The sequence below is a fragment of the Mirounga angustirostris genome, unplaced genomic scaffold (genome assembly GCF_029215605.1).
Source record: "Mirounga angustirostris isolate CCGP_5_RB_7025 unplaced genomic scaffold, mMirAng1.0.hap1 SCAF_6, whole genome shotgun sequence".
Taxonomy (NCBI): domain Eukaryota; kingdom Metazoa; phylum Chordata; class Mammalia; order Carnivora; family Phocidae; genus Mirounga; species Mirounga angustirostris.
The window spans coordinates 5,362,660-5,386,609 of NW_026991714.1; the positions used below are offsets into that span (position 1 = coordinate 5,362,660).

General features: G+C 59.0%; 1 protein-coding gene across 4 annotated transcripts; it reads right to left on the reverse strand.

Moving 5' to 3' along the window:
- Window positions 1-461: 461 nt before the first annotated feature.
- NECTIN4 (nectin cell adhesion molecule 4) lies at window positions 462-23,753 on the reverse strand. 4 transcript variants are annotated; one of them, XM_064593795.1, is made up of 9 exons: window positions 17,640-23,751; window positions 8,020-8,379; window positions 6,430-6,720; window positions 5,006-5,126; window positions 3,957-4,105; window positions 3,554-3,713; window positions 3,071-3,146; window positions 2,656-2,730; window positions 463-2,376 (listed from the first exon to the last, which is right to left on the reverse strand). In XM_064593795.1, exons 1-9 carry the CDS (start codon window positions 17,713-17,715, stop codon window positions 2,152-2,154), a joined length of 1,533 nt encoding a protein of 510 aa, XP_064449865.1. In that variant the 5' UTR covers window positions 17,716-23,751; the 3' UTR covers window positions 463-2,151. The 4 variants fall into 4 exon arrangements, with proteins under 4 accessions (XP_064449866.1, XP_064449865.1, XP_045732699.1 ...); XM_045876742.3 differs by having other exon boundaries at window positions 465-2,376; window positions 3,554-3,710; window positions 17,640-23,749; XM_064593796.1 differs by lacking the exon at window positions 2,656-2,730 and having other exon boundaries at window positions 462-2,376; window positions 17,640-23,753.
- Window positions 23,754-23,950: the final 197 nt, after the last annotated feature.

Consider the following 23,950-nt stretch of genomic DNA (forward strand, 5'->3'; position numbering starts at 1 on the left):
TGCAACCACAGGGCCTGGGGTGGGGGAGGCAGCTGACATGCACATCCTCAACCCTTCACTGGGACTTCGCTCATTGGTCAAGGCGAGGTGACGTCAGAGCCCTGGGGTGGGGTGGTGGCGCCTGGGGCGTGAGCAGGTGACTGCCACCCTTAGGGAGTCAGCAGAATTCGGGGGGGTCCGGGGTGGAGACTGGAGGCTGGCTTGAAAGCAAGGTGGCACAGCACCCTGCAGAGCACCCCCCGGAGGGAGGATGCCCAGGCTCAGCCCCAGACGGGCCTGTGACCTCAGTCAAGTCACATTACCTTGCCGAGCCTCGGTGTCCACACGTGTGACCACGAAGGGGGCAAACTAGGCGATCTTTAATCCTTCCAGCTCTTTTTGTGGACCTCACTTGGGTGTTAGCTTCCTTGTAAAGAGTGTATGTACCGCCGTTCGCTCCCAGGCCTGTTTTGGGGAGACTCCGACGTGACCCAGGAGTGATGACACCGCGCATGAAGGCGCGGGCTGTGCGGGAAGGGGCTTTTCGCTCTGTCGGCCTACCCGGGGACTCTCAGAGGTGGCAGAGGGCATTTCTTTCCCCCTCGCCTCCCAGCCACAGGCGTCCTAGCTCCTCGCCTACTTGGGGCCGAGGGGAACGGTGCTGAGCGGGGGTTGAGTTGCCCAGGGGCAAGAGAGAAACCAGGCAGAACAGTTTTATCTGTTTATTTAAAAACAGAATATTTTATGTACAAATATGCACATATTTACACAAAATGTACATCCTAGGACCCCAGATCGTTGGGCTCCACATTCAAAGTCCTGGGCTGGCTGGGGAGCAGGGGATGACGTCTCTCTCTTGGTCCAGAAATCCAGCAGATTTCAGGCCAAGTAGGGTTTGGGCGCAAAATCTAGGTATTCTGGCTGAGTGTGTTCAGGTGGGCCAGGCAACAATGGACCGTATCTAAACCCAGCCCAGACCCGCAGAAACTGCCAGAAGAGCCCCAGGTTGGTGACCCCGAGGCCCCTGGGAGAAAGGAGACATTCCTGCCCCCAGCAGCTCCTTCTCCCCCCACCAGAACCACCCCCCCGTCCCTTGGGCTGTGATCACTACCCCGTCTCCCCTATACCACAACCAAACAAGGAGCTCTTGTCACCCAGTCCCCGCAACACTCTCCCAAGGGACCACAGACAACTGCCGATGCAGCGAGGAGCAGAGAGGCGGCCAGGGGCAGGGCCCAGGACCCCACCCTGTCCTCCTGCAGCCGGGGACCCAGGGGCTCACGCCCCGACTCAGACTCCACAGCGCCAGGCTCCCTCCTGGGAGACTGCCTAAATTCAAGTGCCTTAGAAGGGGCACCTTTCCGAGACACAGGCACGAACCCCCTGCCGGGGTCTGCGCAAGGCCCAGCTTTGTTGACTTCCGTGGAGGCCGGTCTCACACTAAGCAAGCCGAGTAATAACAAACATCCAGAGAAATCAAAAGTTTTGTTTTCTTTTTAAAGATTTGTTTCTCTTATTAAAGTATTCGGAGCAGTATTCCTTAAAGAAACTCCCCCAACAGTTTTATTTATAGAAAATATGCACATGCAGCAGGCCCAGAGGCCACCAGAGGCCACCAGAGCGCCAAGGGCTTCTCCGGTAAAAGGGTGCTAGTCTCTGGCCCCCCCCTGGGCTGACTGCTTTAACTCGCCCCTCGGCTCCCAAGTGGCGGGAGCCCGGCTCCCCTCCTCAGGAGGCCAGAATCCAGTTCCAGCTATGCCAGCATATCTGGGTCTGACCACAGTCTCCGCCCCTCGCCTCCAACTCGGCCTCATTAATACTGCTCTGGGGTTTGAGGAGATAACCTGCGCTTCCAGGTAGAGGTCACACAGCCACGCCATAACGAGCCCAGCCCATCGCAGTTCGTTTGGACTCTCTCTCACACACACACACACTCTGCGAACACACACTAGTGCAAGCGTGCACACGCACACACGAAGGGGGTGGGGAGGACTCAACCGGCAGAGCCCCCCATTGTCGAACAGAAGGGTTGCAGGAAAAGGTCGAGCAGTCAGTGGGATGGGGAGCATCTTCCTCAAGAAAGAAGGTGTGTAGGGAGGCCCCCGTGTGATGAGTAGAAATTCCCCAGGTCAGCAGAAGGAGCCAGGTTCAGGGGAGGGAGGCAGGCCTGGGTCAGACCAGATGCCCCCGCCCATTGATGTAGATGCCATTGCCCGTGGGTTTGGCCCGCAGGGTCCCATTCTCTTGAACAAAATGGTTCATGGCCTGTTTGATGCCTTCATCCCGATCTTCCTCCTCCTCTGCCCGCCCAGAGCCTGGAGACAGCAGTTCCGTCTGTGTTTCAATCTCCCTCACCGTGGTCAGCGTGGAGTAACTGCGGCCCTCCGGCTCTTCACTCTGGACACCAAGGGCAGGGGCGCGTCAGGAGCCAAGGCAGGGCAGCCAGACCGGGGCGGGGGGGTCGGTGGGGGAGCAGTGGGGTCAGAGGTCAGGTGCAAGCTCAGGGGCTCAGAGCTGGGGGCCGGTAGCAAGTGTCAGGCATGGGGAGGGACAGCCGGAGAACAAAGGCACAGCAGAGGTGCCAGGGCTGAGACACGGGGACTGGTGCGGGGCCGCTGGCCCACCCACATCCGGGAGCAGGAGTGGTGGGGACGCCGGTGGGGCCGGGGGCCTCACCATCACAGAGCAGCTACTGTTGTCCTTGAGACTATCAGGGTGGCCCTCGGCTCTCAGCCCTACACTCTCCTCCGGCTGTGGGGCCCGGACACGGGGGAGGAGTCAGAACAGGGCTCCGCCTCCTCCCTCACCACCGCTCCCCCCAACCCGACCTGTCCACTCTCCCTGATGCAGACGTCCTCACCGCCCCACCCGCCCCAGCCTGGAAAAGGTGCTGATGGTGGCCTCCCAGAGCAGCCCCCAGGCCCGTGCTGGAGGGAGCCAGGCGGACGAGCCCACAGACCCAAAGCAGCTGCGCCCCCAACCCCACCCCCAGCCCCAGCTGCGAGTCCGGGGCCAGACCTGGTGGAGGGCCGTGCTTCTGGTCCGCAGAGGGACCCCCGGCCCCGGGGATGCACTCAACCTTGGCACACACCTGGCTCCTGGGGTCCGTGTGATGGGAATGCAGCCTCCGGATGGAGTTCTCCCTGGTCAGGGTCAGCTCCTCCTCACTAGGAAAGACACGCCCCTGTTAGCAGCTGAGGGTCGTAGGGGCCTCCCAAGGTGGGCCTAGCTTTGGCCAAGCCTATGTGACACCGGGCTGGAGGGGCCGGGCGCTGTGCTGTCCCCACAAGTGTGACTGAGAGGCTGCAGGGGGCGGGGTGTGTGTGCGTGCTTGCACACCGTGTCAGAGTGTGTGTATTTGGTGATACCCGGGCATATGGATCCGACCCTCGCTCAGCAGTACGGTTCTCCCCATTCAGCTGCGGCCCAGCCCTTCTCACTTCCCGAAGGACTCTGCCCACCTCCGCAATAAGCTCCCAGTCTCTCCTCTCTCCCGGGTCCTGGCCCCCCCTCCTGCTCACCTCGTCTTTGCTCCCAGCTTAGCTCTACCCGCCCGAGAGCAGCCAGGACTCACTATTTCTGGGTCATCTGCTGAGCCTTGCGCCGGTGGTATCGGGACATGAGCACGACCACCACCACCAGAAGGCAGAAGAGGAGCGCGGCGATCACACCCACCACCACCACAGAGGCTGACACCAGGTCCACCTGCTTCCCTGGGGCATCCTGAGGGTCTGCTGGAGACAGGCCTCTGTCTGAGGGGGATGCTCAGATCCCTGACCCACCCCCAGCCCTCACAAACCCTGCCACCTGGTCCTCACCAAACACATCCCAAACCACCCCCCTAGCTTGACCCTCTGCAAAGTTCGTGCAGTCCCGCCCCTCCGAATCAGCACTGCCCCAATTCACCCTCTCCGGCTCGCTTGCTAGTGCCCCTCCAGGCCCTTGGCCCAGGCCCCTGCGGCTGCCCCAGTGCTTACCAAGAACATCCACAGTGACCTGAGAGTCCCTGGAGGAGAGCTCATTGCTGACGTGGCAGACGTAGATGCCACTGTGCTCCGTGGTCAGCGGAGGAAAGCCCAGCGTGTCCCCTTCCGCTCGGACCCCACTGGGCAGAGGCCCGTCCAGCCTGGAGGACAGGGAAGCTGGGGCGGGCGGAGGCTGCCACCACCCGACGTGCCTGGGCAGCTCTCCACCTCCCTCCCCCATGACGTCACCCAGAGCCGCTGGCTGTTCCCACGGTGCCCCTCCCTCCCCCAGGCAGGTCCAGGCAGAGGCCCCTTCTCCCTGCCGCCCAGCCTGACCCGGGAACCCCCCCACACACACCCGGGGAAGATCCACACGTGTGCCATCCCACAGGCTCCCACGGGCATCACGTCATCCAGCCCCGGGTGCCGGGCCGACGTGGCACAAGGTCCACACAACGGGACACCCCTTTCCTATCTGGGCTCAGATGTACTTGGAAAATGTGACCGCACGCCCCAACACCCAAGATGTTGCATGGCAGGGTATACGAACAGAGCCCAAGGCCCAGGCCAATGCACGGCTCAGCGGCTAACAGAGGAGAACGTGCCTGTTGGGGTCTCCCACACAGGTGCACCTGACCCCTGCCTGGTCCCTGGACGTCTCTGGCCGTGGCGCCAGCAATGCCGGGGGGTCATAGTGTCGCTTTAAGAGCAATAACAGCCAGCTGTATCTTTTCGTGCGGTCCGCTTTAGGCACGTGAGTGCCTAAATACATAAAATGCGATTCTTTAAGTACTGTATTATATTTCATAATTTGAAAGTTAGGGGGAAAAACCAAGGACTTATTGGCTTATTCCCTACCAGTGACCATGTATCGCAGACTCCCTGGTGTAAGTCAATAATAATATTTGTGACCATGCATATTCTTGCATAGGTCTGCGCATGTGCCCCAATTTATTTGGGGTTCAGGATATATTGTCCCAGCCCATAAGGAGTACACGGAGGCCCTGTGAGAGCAGGACCCTGATCCCGAGCTATGCCCTCCTCCGGGGCCAGGCTCTTACCGTGTCCAGTTGTACGAGGGAGGGGGGTGCCCTTCACTCAGGCACTTGAGTGTAGCACCTTCTCTGCCGACCTGCCACAGCTTTTGGTCTTCAAGGCCCCTCACAGAGGCCTCAGCGAGGACTGGAATGGGAGGTGGGAGGAGAAAGAAGGGGAATGACGCTTTTGATCATGCTGTTCCTCGAAGGACCCCTGCCCCTGCCACCACCCCGCTCCCCCTTCTCTGTTTCTCTGTCCTTCTCCTCTGCAGCTGAACCTAGCCCAGCACATCCTTGCTGGGTCCTTGCCACACGGTTCCCTCCCCTCTCTGAGCTCAGAGTCCACACAGATTTATCTGGGCAACAAGCCTCTAAGTCCCTCGGAAAAGATTCACACTTTTTCTGAATCCCCTGCTGTCGCCAGCGGAAGCTGCCGGCGGGGAAGGTGCTGACGCGGCACTCGTACTCGCCCTCGTCCGCCTGCACCGCGTTGCGCAGGAGCACCGCGCCGTCCAGGGGGCTCCGTGGGGGCGGCGGCTGCTCCACGCGGCCCTCGTAGGCCGCGCTCACGGAACAGGTGTTCAGTAAACTCTCCCTGATTCTCCAAAGGCTTAACGATCCTACTCATTCACACATTTCTTTAACAAACATTTGTTGAGGACCTACTTTGTGCCAAAGGCTGGGTTAGTATGAATAGAAAAGAGTCCTATGCCTGAAGAGGCTCAGAGTTTAATGCCAGGAAAACCTTATCTATTGCTCACTCAGTACCACCTAACGCACTACGCGTTGTGCGAGATGCTTGGTCTTCGTGGCTTCGAATTCCCATCAGAACCCTGTAAAGTTCATCTAATTATACTCCTTCTGCTGCTGGGGACAATGCAGACAAACAAGACTGAACAACAGCCGGTATGGAGCAGGAGGGCCAAGCAGTGGGGCCGGCAGCCCTCGGCAAGCCGGTCTGCCTTCATGGGCACCTGGGTGGCTCAGTCGGTTAAGCGTCTGCCTTCGGCTCAGGTCATAATCCCAGGGTCCTGGGATCGAGCCCTCCATCGGGCTCCCTGCTTGGCGGGGAGTCTGCTTCTCCCTCTGCTTCTCCCTTTGGCTTGTGCTCTCGCTCTCTCTCCCCCCTCAAATAAATAAAATCTTAAAAAAAAAAAAAAAGGCTTGTCTGTCTTCGGGTATTTCCAAAAAAGTGCTTTCAATCCCATGTTTATACCCGATTCTCCCAACAACCCTGTGGAGCGGGGCAATCTCCTTTGTAAACAGGAGGGCACTGAAGGTCAGAAGGTCAGAGGGGTCTGAGTGGTCTGTCAAGGTCATCTGGGATGGGCCCCCGGGCGTCTCCCTTCGCACTAGCGCTCTCTAGGCCACACTAGGGGGCCTTCGGGATCCAGCCTGGCCAGACTGGGGTGGCTTAGGGTCTCTCTACCCAAGATCCAAGTACTCACAGGCCACTTGGAGGATGTGGGTGATCCTCTGGTCCTGGAGCAGGCCAGGGTGGGACACCACGCAGGTGAGGGGCTGCCCATTCATGCTGCGGCTGGGCACCAGGTGGAACTCTGAAGTGACAGCAGCTGAGCGGGAGTGCTTGAAGGAGCGGCTGGACGCTGTGCCCTTGACCTCCGTGTCCCAGGTCACGCTGGGGGCTGGGCTGCCCTCTGCCGTGCAGGAGGCTGCCAGCGTCAGGCCCTGGCCCTCTTCTAGCGCTGGCCCGGGGTTCAGTGAGGGCAGGGGAGGTACTGCAGGTGGTGGGAGGCAGGGGTCACGGTCAGCACACCCATCAGGAGGCCCCGCCCCGTCCCAGCTCAGTCTTGCACACGCAAACATTTCCAGGCTCTTTTTTTTCTCTTATTTCACCAACACAGGCACCAGATGAGTGGTAGAATTTCAGCCGACTTCGTACCTTTCTCTACTGTTTGATTTTTTTACCATGAGCATGGATCATTTTTTAATAAACGTAATGAAGTAAATACAAAACCAACCAGACAACATCTATATCCTAATAATCATAGCCACCACCTATTAAGCACTTGCTATGAGCCAGGTATTGTGCTAAACACTTTATAAATGTGATTTTATTTAATCCTGTCAACAGACCAGCAAAGTAGGGATCATTACCCCTGAGTCACAAGAGAGGAAACTGAAGCTCGGGGAGGCTAAATGATTTGTCCCAGATTGTCAGCTCTAAAGGGGACGAAGTCTAGATTCACACTCAGGATTTTCACCCCCAAGGCTAGTGTTACTAAATTCCACGTGGATAAAGGGAAACTAAAGGCTTTTATTTTTTATCTTCCTAACATGAACAGCTCAAGCACAGGGTGGAAAAGATTTAACTAGACCACAGGTCTAGGGCATCCGTGGACCATAAGAGCCCACAGTGCCAAGTAGTGGTTTAAAAGTGATTGTGATCTCCAATCCAACCACATTCACCGAAGGTCCAGATCAAGAAAGGTATCAGCCACGTTGGTCAGAGCTGGGTCTGCCCGTCCATATCTCAGCCCCACATTTTTAAAACCATGGAGCCCAGGACTGAGAGAGAGGCTGTGAATGAGTGCTTTTGGTAGAACTGTTGCAGAAACTAGCAGGTGTAGCTTCCAGAAGAGGAGATGGGGGTGGGGTGGGGAGAGGAACGACAAAGACCCTCAGCCCTTTGAAAGGCTGAGGTGCAGAAGACAGAATGAGCCTGGGCCACATTGCTTCGAGGGCGAAAGTGACCACGGTGGGGAGTGCAGGTCAACAGAAGGAAGAATATTCTAATACGTGGATTCTTCCCGGAGGCTGACAGAGCTGTAGGTGGCAAGCTGTTGAGGTCGCTGGCAGAGAATTTCTAGATTGGCTGGGAGGATGGACTGGATGAGGATCCCTCACCCCTGCAGGACCCCCTTCCCTCTTCTTCCTGCTCTCCCTGGGCCCCATGCCTTTCTGCAGACCCCATCTCTGCGTCCCCGGGCTTCTGCTCTCGAAGGCGCGGGCGCGGACCCGGGGCCCTGCACACGCAGCACCCCCCGCCCCCGACGACCCCGGGCAGCCCCACTTACCCAGCACGCGGAGCCGCAGCCGCGCCTGGAAGCTGCCGGCGGGGAAGGTGCTGACGCGGCACTCGTACTCGCCCTCGTCCGCCTGCACCGCGTTGCGCAGGAGCACCGCGCCGTCCAGGGGGCTCCGTGGGGGCGGCGGCTGCTCCACGCGGCCCTCGTAGGCCGCGCTCACGTGCAGCCCGTATTGGAAGTGCAGCAGCGCCAGCTCCCGGGGGCCCTCGCCCGCGTCCACCCGCGCCCACGCCACCTGCCCCACCTGCTCGCCGGGGTCCCCTCGGTAGAAGCAGGGCAGCTTGGCGTCCTGGCCCAGCACCACGGTCACCAGATCCGAGGTCTCCAGCTCGCCTGGCCGGCACCGGCCTGCAGGGGGCGGACAGGAGCGGCCAAGATTAGGGGTGCCGCCGGACCGGGGGCGGGGGCGGGGGCGGGGGGGTGTGTGTGGACACTTATGCATGATGACAGCGAAGGCCACCAGAACTCCTGGAGCATTTTCTGCTTGCCGAGCGCGTTCCGTCCATTACCTCATTAGATCCACAAAACCTTCCCAAGAGGTGGGCGTCATTATCACCTTTAACAGCTGGGGAAACTGAGACCCAGAGACGGGAAGTGATTTGCCTAAGGCCACCGGGTCGCTGGCGGCAAGAGTCACACCCTCGCCCAGCCCACGATCGTGTCCTGGGCAATTGTGAGGTGGGAGGCTCTAACTGGAAGAGAGTTACCCAGCCTCTGCCCTCAGGGAGCTCACAGTCCTCTCCGGGAAATGGATTTTATGCGCCCAAAGACCAGGGAAGCCAGGGACAAACTTTCACCGAAGGTCCAACCAACCACGGGGAGTGGGGCGGGGAAGTGACTGCTTTCAGGAGGTGTGGCCAGGAGCCAAGGCAGGGGCTGAAAACGGTTGGCGTCTAGGATGGGGCATGTAGTATGGGAAGGGTCCATCCCAAGAGGCCCTTCAGAACATTCTTTTCATGGCTTGAAGATGAGAGACCTGGATTCCCAGAGAGAAGAAGGTATTCTATGTGGGAGGAATGGCACGAACCGAGGCTCGGATACAGGAATGAGCAAGTCATTGAAGACAGAGAGGCCCCAGGTCAGAGGCCCGGAGAGATGAGGTCAGGGCAGACACCCCGCGACAGGGTCAGGACGGGGAGCCAGAAGCCGAGGAGCAGAGACGGGGACCAGCGAGGAAGGGTGCATCGATGAGGAACAGTAAGAAAGCACCCCGGGGTAGCTCTCATGTCACCTCATTTTCAAAGAAGGATCCCTTCCTTGCCCTCATGGAAGCTGAGATCTGTCCAGGAGGAAGTACATTTGCGGACAAATACAGAAAGGTGTGACAGTCTCGGATTTAGTGCTCAGTGGTATGTTGCAGGCTAGCTGTGGGATGGGACGGTTACTGGGGCCCTAAGTTCTGTGGGAGGGCCTGAGACAGGAGTTGGGTAGGACCAGGAGGGGGACAGACCCAGAAAGGGGTTCCAGGTGAGGGGCCAAGGTGGGCAAACCCAAGGGGTGAAGAGGCTGGTTGGTTCAGCAAGCAGAGAGGGAAGGACACACCTAAGGCAGAGGGTGTGTGTTGAGCAGGAGTGGGACACGGGGTCGGGCCTCCCACACCAGGCAAAGGGAGTCATGGGGGATCACTGCAGTGGGGGGCCAGTGGCGACGTGCCCTCCGACTAGAAAGCAGGGCCCCTGAAGACCCGAGACTCACTAGGAACCCTTCGTGCTGTGGCACGGGGAGGAGGGGACAGCCCTGGGGGAGACTGACCAGAAGGAGAGATGAAAGACAGAAGACAGGGGCGCCTGGGTGGCTCAGTCATTAAGCGTCTGCCTTTGGCTCAGGTCATGATCCCAGCCAGGGTCCTGGGATCGAGCCCCTGCATCGGGCTCCCTGCTCAGCCGAGAGCCTGCTTCTCCCTCTCCCACTGCCCCTGCTTGTGTTCCCTCTCTCTCTCTCTAGGTCAAATAAATAAATAAAATCTTTAAAAAGAAAGAAAGGAAGAAAGACAAAGGGCAAAGGCAAGTCCTGGGTTTCTAGGATGAGTAACTTAGGAGGGAGGCAGGGCTTGAGGAAGCTCAGGGTCGGGAAGAATGAATGTGGAGCTGGGGAATAAAGTGTGGGGAGCATAGGGCTGGGGGCAGAGTGAGGGCTCTCCCTGGGATGCCAAGAGCTCCTTGCCTTGGAACGGACATCCAGCAGCTCCCAGAAGAGCAAAGCCCCTGCCGCTGACCAGCACCGCACACCCTGCTCACGCTGTGCGCCTCCTGGAAGGCCCTCCTCCCTATGTCTGGTAGCTCCTACTCATCGCTGTCTGGCTAACTCCTACTCATCCTTTAGGACTCCGCTTAGACATCACTTCCTCCCGGAGTCCTCCCTTCCCCACCCCCACCCCACCCCCACCTCAGGCAGCGTGAGGTGCCCTCCCCTGTTCTGCCCAACGCCCTGCTCTCACCTCGCCATAGTACTTTATCCCCTGGATGGCGTTCGCCCTTTTCTTGTCTGCCTCTCTCACCGGACAGAGCTCCCTGAGAGTAGAAACTGGGTCTCACATCACACAGGGAAACCTGGTTTCTGATTTCGTGCTCAGTGGCATGTGGTCGGCATTCTTGGCACGTAACTGGTGCCCGATTAATTTTATTGACTGAGTGAATGAATGAGAGCGAGCGAGAGAGAGAAAGAGGTAGAAGAAGGAAAGGGTAGAAGGAAGGGGAATGAATCTTTGGTTGGGCTGGGCAGACAGGGAGGGGTTGGCATGGCAACCAGGGGCGGAGGCAGGATAGGCTGGCTACCTGGGTTCGCTGCCAAAGGGAGCAGTTCTGGACTCACATAGGGAGAAAGAAGTGGGCGGAGGGGGCAGTTACGGAGGGAGAAGGTGAAGCCCCACTAGAGTGGACCAGAGGGTTCCAGTGAGGCAGAGCCTGGGCCAGGGGAAGGGGGTCCCATGGCCCTGCTAGCAGGGGCGGAGGGAGGGAGGATGCTGTTGGGAGGACCCGAACAGGACGGGACAGACCTGCAGGGCCAGATACCAGGGCCCTGACCTGCCTAAGCTGGTCTTGGTCCCACCCAGCCCAGCCTGGGAGTCCAGCTAACTACCTGCGCCCCTCCCAGACACCTCCTCCCGGCGCTGGAGGGTGCAGGCCTGCCAAGGAGGGGCTGGAGGTGGGCTTGAGATAGGGGCTCATCCCCCAGCACATGGTGTCTGTGGTCCCACGGATCCCAAGCCCTGCTCCACCAGGACCCTCAAACCTTCCTAAAGACTATTTCTGGGACAATGTCAGATGGCTTATTTTCCTTCCCTATCCCTACACTTGCCAACCATCTGCCCCTCTCCACAACTAGTCACCCACGTTTTCCCCGACATATACCTTCTCCAGGGCACAACAGGCATATATATGCCTGAGTCACAATCCTCCACGTCCCTCCCTGTGGGTGCAAGATCCCCACTCCCCAGTGATAAGCTCAAGCTTTGTGGGATGAGGTACCCAGGAAAACAGGAGAGTCCCTTCAGGACCTCTCCCACAGCCCCTCACTGTCCTAAATCCACTATTCAGCGGGAGCATCTCAGCTGGGGGCAACATCCTCCTCCAGTTCATGCACACACACGCACGCGCGCACACACACACATGCACGCGCACACACGTGCGCTCACACGCACACAATGCACGCACACACGCGTGCACACGTGCGCTCATACATGCACGCGCACACACACGCATGCATGCACAGGCTACAGCGGAAGGAAGAGAGACCTTGGGCTCTAGAATCCCAGTCCTGGGCTAACCAGACCCAGAAACCCAGACTTCCAGGCCAGGGCAGGCCAGGACCGCCGCCTCCTCCTCTCCCCCACCCAGTGCCCGCCCGGCGTCAGCATGATGATGTCACCAGAGCAAAGGAGACACACCGCCTGCCTGATGAGGTCACCCCACGGGCATGTGGTTGCCAGGCCGGGCCAAGCCCACGGACCCTCCCGCAGCACATTGTTTGCTGAGGCCGGTGGACTCTGCTGGGCGGGCGCTCCTCCCTCCGACCGTGCCCTCCTCCCTCCGACCGTGCCCACCCCTCCTCCCGGGAGCACGGGGACGCTGGTCGGGAGCTGCGGTGATTCAGAGGCTGCCACACAGCAGCAGGCCTAGCCGCAGCCGCCACCAGCCACCAGCCACCACCTTGCGCAAGGGAAGGAACAGGCCCAACTGGCCAGACGGGATCCCTGCCCTCAGCCTCCCCCACCCCTGGCCAGGCCCCCACGGGCCTCTTTGGGGCCCTGCCCTCTGTGTACCCCGCCCGCTGCCAGACAGGCCCTCCACTCCGGGCCTGGGTTGGCTGCCTGCTCCCTACGCCGGGCCTGGGTCCCAGCTTCCCTCTCCGGGTGAGGCCCGGCCCCTGACCTCAGGAGGGGACACTGAGGCTGGCAGCCACAGATCACAGCGTCTTTGGGGAAGGAGGCTTTTCTTTATGAGGGGCCTTTCTCCATCAGTATCCCTGCTGGTGCAGAGAGGGGCACACGCAGGGGTCCTGGAGGAGGGTCTGTGAGGAGGAGGAAGAGAGTCAGTGTGAGCCTCCACCTCTGAACGTGGGACATCTTCGGGAGAGGGCCTGGGGGGTCTCAGTGCTGGGCTTACAGGTGAGGCCGGCTCCTTACTTCAACGGGGGATGTTTCGCACTTGTATGTGCTCTCGTCTCATCTTTAGGGAAGTGTAGGTGCTTGTTGGCGGCGGGAGAGAGGAGCCGTGCAGTGGCGTGTGCGTGTGAACGGGTGTGAGGACGCTACTCCGTGTGCGTCTCACAAGTCTGCGTCCCCGGCCCGCGCGACTCTGAACGCAGAGTAAATATTTTGATGTCGGTTTCTCCCGGGGCTGCCGCGTGTCTGTCTGTCTTAGCTGCCCTTGGTGTGTGGCTCTGCACCCTGGCCTCTGTGTCCCAGCTGGAGTGTCGCCAGGCGCCCCTCCCCACCTCACCCCAGACTTGAGGGCAGATTCATCTCAGGTGGAGGTAGGTACCCAGAGATGAGGTCACTGTCCCTCCAGGTGATGGGAAATTGCCATCCGGGGCTCCCCAGCAGAACAAAACAAAAGCTCACCCTGCCGTTGCTCCTCAGGTTCCTGCTAGAAGGACTCCCACCCTTCTCACCACTCCCCCCGGGAGCCCCCCAGCCCCTCTGGCCCCCCAGGAGGCCTCTCCCTGGGAATCTGTCAGGCCTCTGCTGCAGCCAGCACCAGAAAAACCAGCTCTAGCTCCAGGCCCGGGGTGAGGGTTGTCTGGTGCGGGTTTGGTGGGAAGGGGGGGGTCTTGCCTAGGGCTAAGGGGAGGGGTCCAAACTGTCTGGGGGGGCTCATTCTCCTTTGTTAACTCTTGCCTCCCCTCACCACACAGCAGCGGCCTCTACCAGACAGAGCTAGAATACGGGGGACAGTCTGGGGTGAGAGAGGACCGGGGAGGAGCCCCGAAGCCCCCCATTCAGGACACGTGGCATCAAAAACCTGTGAGCCCGGGCGCCTGGGGGGCTCAGTCGGTTAAGCGACTGCCTTCGGCTCAGGTCATGATCCTGGAGTCCCGGGATCGAGTCCCGCATCGGGCTCCCGGCTCGGCGGGGAGCCTGCTTCTCCCTCTGACCCTATCCCCTCTCATGCTGTTTCTCTCTCTCTCAAATAAATAAACAAATAAAATCTTAAAAAAAAAAAAAAAGATATAAAAAAAAAAAAAACCTGCGAGCCCGTTTTCTTCCCCCCCTTCCCCCCTACAACCTTGGCCTTGGGGTGCTAAGGAACTCTGAAAACCAGGAGATTCTCCCTCTGCCTTCATCCCCATCCCTCACTTAGCCCTCATTGTCCTAAGCCCCCCAGCTTAGTGAGAGCTTCCCAACCCGGGCAAAGTGCCCACCCACAGATTAGCGTCTGGGGAGGGGGCCATACCAATCCCAAAGGGAGGCGAGAACAATGCAGGAGGACAGGCCTTGAGGCAGCCTGGCTCTGGCCCAGACACAGCTCCCAGCACAGATAAGTCCCCTAAACCCCCCGGAGCCAGAGTCTGAGCCTGGCTGAGTCACCACACCAGCCACACTGTGGGTGGGAGACCCGGCACGCAGCTTCTCCCAAACTCCCGAGATCCTAGCCACCCCCACCCCGAAATCCTGCCAGCCAACCCCCCCAAGGTGGGGGCCAGCTCTGCCCCACCCCAGATCATCGCCTCAGCCCAGCTCTCAGGACACACCAGTCTTAAAGGCAAGCGGGAAGGGGGTGGCCAGCAATCTAGGGGGAAAGCTCCTGAGGCCAGAAGCTCCCAGGCCCAGTGAGACAGATGACCCCACCTCCTTCACAGGCCCCCAGATCTGAACTTGACCTTCGACCTTTGTGTTATATTCAGTGTTCAGATCCAGCCCTGGCTCTTCTCCTCCCTTCCCTCCTGACTCAGCTCCTCACCCCACTGCCAGCCCTTCTCTCGGCTAGCTTTTGGTCAGTGCTAGGGGAAGTTGTGGGGGCCAGAAAGTCCCGGCCTCCTCTCCTCACGAGGCCTGCTCCCTACGGTGGCTGTCCTCCTCAGCCTGGAGGGCTCCAGGGCCCCGACATGGTGCTCTAGAAGCTGGGACCATGGGCTCTGCGGCAAACCCCCCACTGCTATCTCTGTAGCGGGGGTCCCCTTAGGCCCCTGAAACACTAGGGTGGGGCCAAGGTCACTGGGGCCACAGGGCTTCCCTGGGATTCCCCTAGTCCCTGCTACCTTGGGTGGGGAATACGCCTCCCTTTCTGGCTTCCCTGGGTTGGGGTAGGTCCTGCAGGAGAGGGCCTGCCCGCCTCTGTAAACAGGAGTAGAAAAGGAGGGATGGGGCCCCTCCCTTTCTAGGGAACTAACCTCAGGTAGAAAGCTGATCCTAATCCTTGGAGGGCAGACCACAGAATTCAGGGAAGCCCTCACCCTCTGGTCCTACAGGACCCAGTTGGGCCCAGACAAAGAGCTAGAAACTAGCATCCTACTGGAGGGATGCCTGTAGATTTGGGCCCCTCAGCCCCAGGGCAGGAGATGGGGGAGGGAGAAGGGAGGGGACCTCACCCGGAAACTCATCCCATTAAAGAGAGACAAAGAGCTGTGGTGTCAGGAGCCTCCCAAGCCTGGGCTCCTCTCCCCATTGGGGTGGGGCAGTGCCCTGGGGCTCAGAGCTCTAATGGCCCAGGAGTTGGGGGGTGGGTGCTCTGATTTGCAGCAGGGCAGGGGCAGAAGGCAGCGTCCAGGGTACAGCCACCCTGGGTCCCCGCTGTGAGATGGGTCAGGACGTGTCCCCTGGCGTCACCACAGCTAGCCTGGCCACCTCCTCCAGCACCCTCCGCCCTCCCCCTCCCTCCCTCCGCCAGGGGCTGGACAGTCACAGAGCCATAGGACTGCAGAGCTGGAAGGCCCGTGGAGACCGTCAGGTCCTACCTCCCGGTCTGCTGAAGTCCACCCTCTTAGCTGCCCAAGGTCACCTAGCAAATTCATAGCGGAAATGGGGCCAGAATGCAAGACTCCTCTGACTGCCAGCTCAAGGCTTTTTCAGAGGCAAGAAATAATCCTGCTTCCCAGGGGGTTACACATAGACGAGCCAGAATGGGGGTGGCAGTGGAGGTGGGCATCAGGCTGGGAAGCTGATGTTGGGAACCAAGCTCCAGGCTTCAGAGCACCCTCCAGCTCTGCACAGGTCCTAAGCAGCCGCAGCAGAGTGGTGGCTCACTGCTCACTGGCCACCTGGGATAAGCCTGGGGCCAGGGTGCCCCCGAAGCCGTGGCACCTGTCCATCAGGCAGTGGGCAAGGTCAGGGTGATGCCCTGGTTACAAGAGGTCTCCTCTCCCCTTCCCTGGGCCCCTCTTAGCAAGAACAGCTTTGTGTCCTAGAAAAAGAAGGCAGGGACCATGTCTTGTGCCCACTGCGTCTCCAGCACCTAGTACCCCAGCTGCACCCAGCGTGCACCCAGATGTGCGAGCCTTTAATGGGCGTGGGCCTGGGAGACCAAGACACTCACCCTGGTCATACGTCTAACACTAGTAATCTTTTTTTTTTTTTTTTGAGGGAGAGAGCGAGAGAGTGTGTGAGCAGTGGATGGGGGAGGGGCAGAGGGAGAGGGAGAGAGAGAATCTTAAGCAGACTCCATGCCCAGCGCCAGCCCAATGCAGAGCCCGACACGGCCTCAATCCCACGACCCTGAGATCATGACCTGAGCTGAAATCAAGAGTCTGGCGCTCAACCAACTGAGCCGTCCAGGCGTCCCTAACATGGAGTAATCTTAAGACGTCACTTGCCTACCTATTTCTTTCAGTTTTCCCATCTGGAAAATGAGGCAGTTAGAGTGGTGACTTCTCTGACCCCTTCCACGTCCTGAGACCCCATGGCTCTGTCCTTCAGGGCGGGTAGATCCCACAGAAAAGTGGCTGCCAAGTAAGTTCCCTGGCCCCAGGGACCGGACCCCACCCTCTGGGCCTGAGCACGTGAGGAGGGTTGTCTGGAAAATGGGAATTAGGACAGGGGTGAGAGGCAGGGGTTGGAGCTCAGTATCCTGTGATTGGAGACTGGCCAATGACCCTTCTGTTCCTCCCATTGTAAGATCAGCGCAAAAGGGATGCCCACCCACCCACACATCTATGCCTCATTCTCCCCACAGCTTCAGCTGGGGACCGAGTGGGGAGTCACTGCTGGGCGCTGCCGGACAATGAGACTCCCTTGCAACTGCACCTGGGCCGATCTAGGTAGGGCTCTGTCTTCCGAGGACCAGGATTCCTGTTACTCTTTACCCTGGAAACAGCCTAGGGAATCCCACTGTGGCCTCACCGTGCACACACACACACACACACACACACACTCTCTCTCTCTCCCCCACTCCGAAGATTATAAATTCCTGTAATTTATATGCACTAGGCAAGAGCAACATAGGCAAGAGGAAATAAGGGGACAGGGCATAAACAAAAGGAGGCCACACCCTATCTAGAAATTACCCTACCCTAGACCCCCACTCATCTAAGTATCGCGCCCACCTGACCACCCTGGCATTTAACAGTGTGCCCAGGGAAAGAGAAGGGCCAGAGTGAAGGAGCTGCCAGCTCCCCAGTTGTCTCCCAGCAGGGGCTCCAATCTCTAGGACATCATGGAGAGGAGAGAAGGAAACAGGAATGCCCCGTCCACTCTCTGGGGCAGCAGGCTTCCTACACTCTGGTGACTGCTAAAACCAGCTCAGCCCTGAGTCAGCCCAGCGCCAGTCAGCAGTTTTGGAGCCTGGGGGGGCAGGCGAAGGAGCCTCCAGGAAGCCCTGGGGTGAGAGGGTCCCCACTTGTGCCACCCCCACCCCGGCCACCTGCCCGGGGCCAGCACGTCTCATCCCGCGGAGGCAGCTCTGGCTTAGGCAAGGCGATGGCAGAGGTGGTTGGGGACCCCAGACGGAGTGACATGGCCCGGGGCAGAAACAGGTCAAGAAGGGGGAAGCGTGACCCCGGCTCTCGTGGGGGCACTCCTGGCGGGGGAGTGGGAGAGAGAGATCGGTCCCTCGGCCCGGAGTCAAAGGAAAGAGACTATTTCTGTGTGCGCGCGTCAGTGCGGGTGGGCGTGCGCGTGCGCGCGCCGGCTTGGCCTCAGGCGCAGGGGTCCTGACGGTCCCGGCGAGTCCTACCTGTAAATGATGCCAGCAGCAGCAGCAGCACCAGGGCCTCGGGCCCCCACATCTCGGCTCCCAGGGACGGGGCCATCGGTCGGAAGGCAGAGCTGCCCAGTGGTTCTGAAGTTCCGCCGAGTTCTCCCTGGGAGCCGGCTCTAGAGCTGGAGAGGGCACCGACCCAGGAGGCAGGAGATCACCGAGTCCGCCTGCCTGTCCCTCTGGGGGTCTCTGCTGGGGACCCAGCCCCGCTCTGCCCACCCGGCTAGAGCTGCCCCCCAAAAGCAGTGGTCGGGAGCTCCGAGCTCCCCCGGAGCTGCTTCCCACGCCGCGGCCAACGACGACGGCGGCAGAAACCTGGGAACCTGCTCAGCAGGTCAGAACAGGTGCGTCTCCGGGGGTGGGGCCTGGCACGGAGACTCAGCAGCCACCGCCCCCACGGCCTGGGCTAGCTAATGGGCGCCACGGAGGGAGGGAAGGACCTGGCGGGGGGGCGGGGGGGCGGGGGGGCGGGGATCCCATCGTCAGCTCCAGGCTTTACCTGGCAGCATGGAAGGGGCTGGGAAGGGAGAGGCAAGGTGCTGGGGGGGCGGGGTAGAAGAAGGCCCAGGGTGGCTCAAAGAGGGAGGCACCAGGCCAGGAGGAACAGGGACAAGGCCCTTGTGGGTGGAAAGGAACCCAAGCATCCCGCACCCTAACTAGCCTTGCTGCCTCCCCAGGGCCTTGCCAAGTTCCCCAATCTCCTGGAGGGGCTCAGCTTTGATGCTGAGAATCGGAGAAGCCCGGGACTGAGAAGTACGGTATTGGCCCATAGACCTCATTCTCCAGATGAGAAAAGGGGCCCAGAGAGGGGAACGGGCTTGCTGGAGGACACACAGCTTCGATAGTAACACGGTTTTCTTGGACATCTCTATCCCTGAGACAGGGATCTAGCTCAAAGACCCTGGAGAAGGAGCTTGAGTGACGCCCTCCTGGGTCCCACTGTCCATAGGAGAAGCCAAAGGACTGACGGAGAAATTAGCCCCACAGACTCCTGGCCTCCCTAGCGGGACCCTCTCTCAGCTTCAACACCTCCCTGTTACCCGGCCAGGAATCCCCAAGGTGCATCAGCACAACTCTCCATGGTTCATTTTACCCTTTTATGCCATGGTCACAGGACGAGAGCACATGTCTGGACTTGGCAAGGGTAATCTTCATTTCAAACACTCTGTCCTTGTATCCTTGTAAGTATACTCACACTTGTAGGACCATGTGCATAAAATGTCACCACCAAGTCACACAAAACCTTCCTGGCCAATCTGGGATAGCCAGAGGAAGGGAGCAAGCTCTGAACTCCCTGAAAACTGGGTGAAGGGGAGGGACAACCTCACGGACAGACTGGGGCCAAAAAAAAAAAAAACAGGTAAGGGGCGCCTGGGTGGCTCAGTCGTTAAGCATCTGCCTTCCACTCAGGTCATGATCCCAGAGTCCTGGGATCGAGCCCCACATCGGGCTCCCTGCTCAGCGGAGAGCCTGCTTCTCCCTCTCCCACTCCCCCTGCTTGTGTTCCCTCTCTCGCTGTGTCTCTCTCTTTTTGTCAAATAAATAAATGAAATCTTCAAAAAAACAAACAAACAGGTAAATATGGAGTGAAACCTGAGAAAAGGAAATAGAGGTTAAGCTTTGCAGCAGGACTCTTTTGTGTGGCCAGAGGCAGGAAGGAGGACTCGAGAGCACTAAGGGAGGGTCATCTTGCGTAGACTATTTCCCACACCCCACAGCCCACACCCCCAACTCTGTCAAATCGCATTCATCTTTCAAAGCTGACCTCAGATGCCACATCTTCCACGAAGCTTTCTCAGCTCCTCCCACCCAAAATGAATCTTTCTCCCTCTGCTCTTCCCCAGCCTCTGCTAGTCCCTTTATTATAGCTTATGTACCCATAATTTGTGCACATCTTATCTCCTTACCTAAATGTAAGCTTCGGTTCACAAAGCATGGATTGGAGCCTGCTGCGTGCCAGGGACCCAGCAAATGTGTGAAGCTGAGGGACGGGACCAGAGCTGGGGTCTGTGAACTCCTGGAACCGTCAGGCTTGTTTAATGACCTCGTCTCTGTCACCCCTGCTAGGTCAGCCCGCGGCACTTGGCACTGAACACACTTTTGCCAAAGGCATGAAGTGGTGAGTGAATGGATGTCAGTATGGAAAGGGTGGTCCAGGAGGGTCAGTAAAGTGGAGATCCCGACTCCCCTGGTCCTGGGCTGTCACCCGGACCCTCACCCTGCCTCTGGACCATGACCCCCCACTCTGGTCTAGATCCAGCTCTTGGCAGTGACCGTGCTCGTGACCTCTTCTTTGAGGGCTATTTCCAGTGGGTCAGGGGTGGCCCCAAGGGCCAGGCCAGATGCCCAAACTCCCCAGTTTCTCTCCGCAAACCCCTTCCCCTCCTTAGGATGCAGGTCCCCGCCTGTGCCAGAAGGGCAGCCTCACCCCGATGCCACTTTGAGATCCGCTGAGGCAGGGGTGGAGTAGGGCCAGGGGGGATGGGAGGGGGGAGCATCCTGTGTTATAATTATAATTATCACATCTTGGATCCTATTGCATGGTTTCAGAGAAGCTCCTTTCCTTCCCACGGATTCACCCCCTCCTGGTCCAGGAAACCGGAGGAGAAAGTGAGGCATGGGGGTGGGACAGCAGTTAGGTCATGGGGTGGGCATCCAGCGCCTGTATCCCCTCCGCCTTCCCATTCACAATATACTCCCACCCCTCCACAGTGCCACTGGCCAGGAAGTCTGTGAGCCCCTCCATCCTCACCCCTACTCCAGCCATACGGAGCGCTGAGGGGAGGCGGGACTTGCCAGAGCTGGTGTTAAGGCCAGGATGTACCCAGTGTAGTCAGGCCAGGCAGCCACCCCTGGCCTTGGCTTGAGGTAGGAGTCTGGCCCTCCCTCATCGAACGAATACCCATCTCCAACTTGCTCTCCGCCCTGTGCCCTCACCCTTGTGCGTCCCACGAGGGCATGCTCTTGGGGGGAACAGGCCATCTCACTTAGGCTTTTCCTTCCCTCCTCTGGGACGAGGCCTGGGGAAAGGCAGATTCCAGGGCTGGGGCTGGAAGAAAATCCTGGCTGGGGAAGACCTAGACCAGTGCCTGGTTTCCTGGGTTCTGTTCTTTCTTCCTCATTGAACCCCCATTCCCCTCGTGCCTCACTACCTACCCCTCTCCCACCCAAATTCTGGGCCCTACGAATGGGAGCAATTCAAGCCCAGGTGGCATCTTCAGCGTGTGTACCCGCCTGAGCGGCATCACCGTGCGTGCCTGGCTGCCTTAGTTTACTCACAGACACTTAGTGAGCACCACTTTGTGGCAGGCTCCAGGGAGGGGACAGGGACACCTAACACAGGGTGCCTGCCCTCCGTGAGCCCTCAGTTAGGAGAGCTGGGAAACAGAAACTACAGGACGCTGTAGCCCACCAACCTGTGTTCCCTCCATGTCTCTGTGCACCTGCCGCGTCCAGTTTCGGGCTGTTCCTGCCGAGTACAACTGCAGATGTTCACAATCTGCTTGTGTCCAAGCATCTGCTTACAACTCATCTCTGTCCCCATGGCAGGCTGCACACCTAAGCCAAACCGGTCCGAGTGGGTTGTGCTGAAAGTTTTGTTTGTGTCAATGGGACTTGGAGGTGAGTCAGGGAGGGACAAGAATGGGTGGGGTGGGGTGGTGAGAAGAGTGAGAGTGAGGGTCAGGCTGAGTGAGGGGAAGGAGGAGCCAGTCAAGGCGGGGGGAAGGGTTGGGCTGGGGGGCGGTCAGGAGGATGGGTTGGGGTAGGAGTAAACCAGAGAGCTCCTTAATGAGTAATATCCCTCTTTGCAGTGAGATCCCAGGTCACAGAAGAGTCAGAGGCTTGGGGGCAGGGGCAGGGGAGACCCTCGGGCTTTGGGAGAGACGAGAGTGGATTATAAATCAGTGCAACTAGGTAGAAGCCTGCGTGCGGACAAAATGTCTGCCACCCATTGCTACCCGGCTTGGTTTCTCCGTGTGAGAGGAAGCTATTTCTGATCTGCTCATTGCCTCGGTTTCTACAGCTTGTACAGAAAGGCTTTGGGGGTGCTGATCGACGTGGTGGTGGAAGATTGCTGACATGGAATTTGATGCTATCCCCCAGGACCAAGGCTTAGAGCTCACTTCTGCTCCTTCCTAGGATGCCCCCCACATGCAGAGATCCCCATACAGAGCATGGGTTCCAGCAGCTTTTCCTCCACTGAAAAACACCTTTGCCCCCTGGGGCTGGAGCGTCACCGTGCCCAGTATTAGGATGGTGGCATCCTGTTTTCCAAGAGATTGCATCTGAAGGTTCCATCTGACACGTGCTGTGCTGTTCCTATCTCCCTGTGCTGCAGGCCCAGTGACACCCAGTGACGCCCAGTCCCCGGCCCCATTCCTTCATGGCAACCACACTTCCTGGTTGCCTCCAACACCCCTTGGAGCTCAGGGGGCTGGAGCTGCTTGTTCCTAAAGGCGTCTATAGCTGGACTGACCCACCTGGGGGAGAGGGCTCAGCAAAAGGCACGTGCGGGCCCCGTTCCCTAGAAGGCCGTTGGGTGAAGGATCCCCTCCTCCTTGCTCTCACCCCATAGGCTCCCCAGGCATCTGCAAATACAGGACCAACTCAGGGCCCAGGGCCTGGGGTAAGAGACAGATGCCTTTATTCTTTGACCCTGTGTCTCTGGATGGGCTGGCACTTTTAGAAGGCTCCAGAAATAGGTCATGGCAGGTCTAGGACGAGAGTGGGAGCCCTCATGGAAACCAGTCTTCCACGCGGGGACGGTGGCAGCAGGGGGTACAGCAGCAAGGAGGGGTAAGAGCAAAGCAAGCAGGGTCCTGGGCGCTTGGCAAGAGAACGGGTTCTCGTGAGGATCCCAAGCTGTGCCCCCTGCCCTCTCCCAGTCTCCATCCCAACCACATAAGGCATGAGGCTCCTCCCAGGAAGCGCACCTGCGGGGACACATGTCGCAGCCCCCAGGGCCCAGGTGGTCTGCAGAGCCCGCACCACCAGCGGCGCCTTCAGGAAGCACCAGGCCTTTGGAGTCTCTCACATGCATCCAAACATTCAGCTTGGACACGGTGGGTATGGCGCCTCTGCCAACCAACGACAGCCACTTCCTGGCCATCGCCTGAGCTCCTGTCACCCCGACTCAGCTGCCCCGGTCTGTGGCAGAAGGCTCGGGGTGCAAGCCGAGCAGGGCAGGCCCCAGACTCCCCTCCTGGGCATCTCCCCACCGGCCCCAAAAGGCACGCAGGCCTTCCTTGCAAGCAGCCCTAGTCGCTGCCCTCCAGCATCACCTCGAAGCATTTCTGAGCCTGTTTCTCCTCCAGTTCTAGAAATGGTGTAAAAAAAGAAGGGCTAGGAAGCCAGAAAGAGAGTGAGAGTTCTTTCCTGTGATAGTTTGCAAGATCAGGGAGCACTGGTCCATGAACTAGAAGGAAAGGGTAGAGGAGCAGAGATGAGTCTCACTCCCCCTGCTAGCCTGCTTCCCTCCTGGGCCCAGGCCTCCATGCTCTAAGGTCTTCTGTGGGGAAATCCTACTCCCTGGAAAGGGCCCATACACTGCAGCTCGCTCAGGTCCTCGTCAGAAACTGATACCCTAGGACCGTGCCCGGGGACAGCCTACAGTCTACAATGTAGCCAAAGGGGAGAAGCCTGGCCACTCCTGGAAGGTTCCAAAGCTCCTTGTGGGAAAGTCAGAGGGTTGGCTCTGTTCAGCAGCACAGAGAGAAAGAGAGGGAGAAGGGCAGACTCAGAGAAACACAAAAGTAGAATTGGTGAGAGACAGATCTCAGGGCACACGGAGACAGGCAGACACCTAGAGAAAGAAAGGAGCAGGGGTGAGAAATAGACACACACGGAGAACAATGAGGAGTAATTCAAAGAGACAAAGAAGCTGAGACAAAGTCTGCAACAGAGACAGAAAGACCCGAAGAGAAATTTCTGAACGACTCCTTGCCCACTGCTGCCCCTTCCGCCTCCTTCCCTCTCCTGCTCTCCACTTCAACCACTCAGCATGGACCCAGTGACATTTTCCTACTCAGTATCGCCAAGTCCCTTAATTCAAGTTTTTCCCAATCCTTAGCCCACCTCCCCCCACCCCCAACCTGCCTGATTGCCTCTCCGCTCCACCCTGTCTGCTCACAGTCCCACCTTTCCCTCACACTCCTTCCCGCTCACGTCTCAATCGAACGAGCTCTCAAGATCTGGCCTCTCGCCGTCTCTTTTCCTGGCCATTCCTCTGTCCTTCTGTTCATCCATGTCCTTATTCTGGCTGAACTAAGAGCAAAGAGCCAGAATTA

Coding starts and splice junctions, on each gene's coding strand:
- NECTIN4 (XM_064593795.1), bottom strand. CDS start 17,715: ATGGCCCCGTCCCTGGGAGCCGAGATGTGGGGGCCCGAGGCCCTGGTG. Junction 8,380..17,639: donor GCTGCTGGCATCATTTACAG/GTAGGACTCGCC, acceptor CGCCCCCTGCAG/GCCGGTGCCGGCCAGGCGAG. Junction 2,731..3,070: donor ACACGGACCCCAGGAGCCAG/GTGTGTGCCAAG, acceptor CGGGCCCCACAG/CCGGAGGAGAGTGTAGGGCT.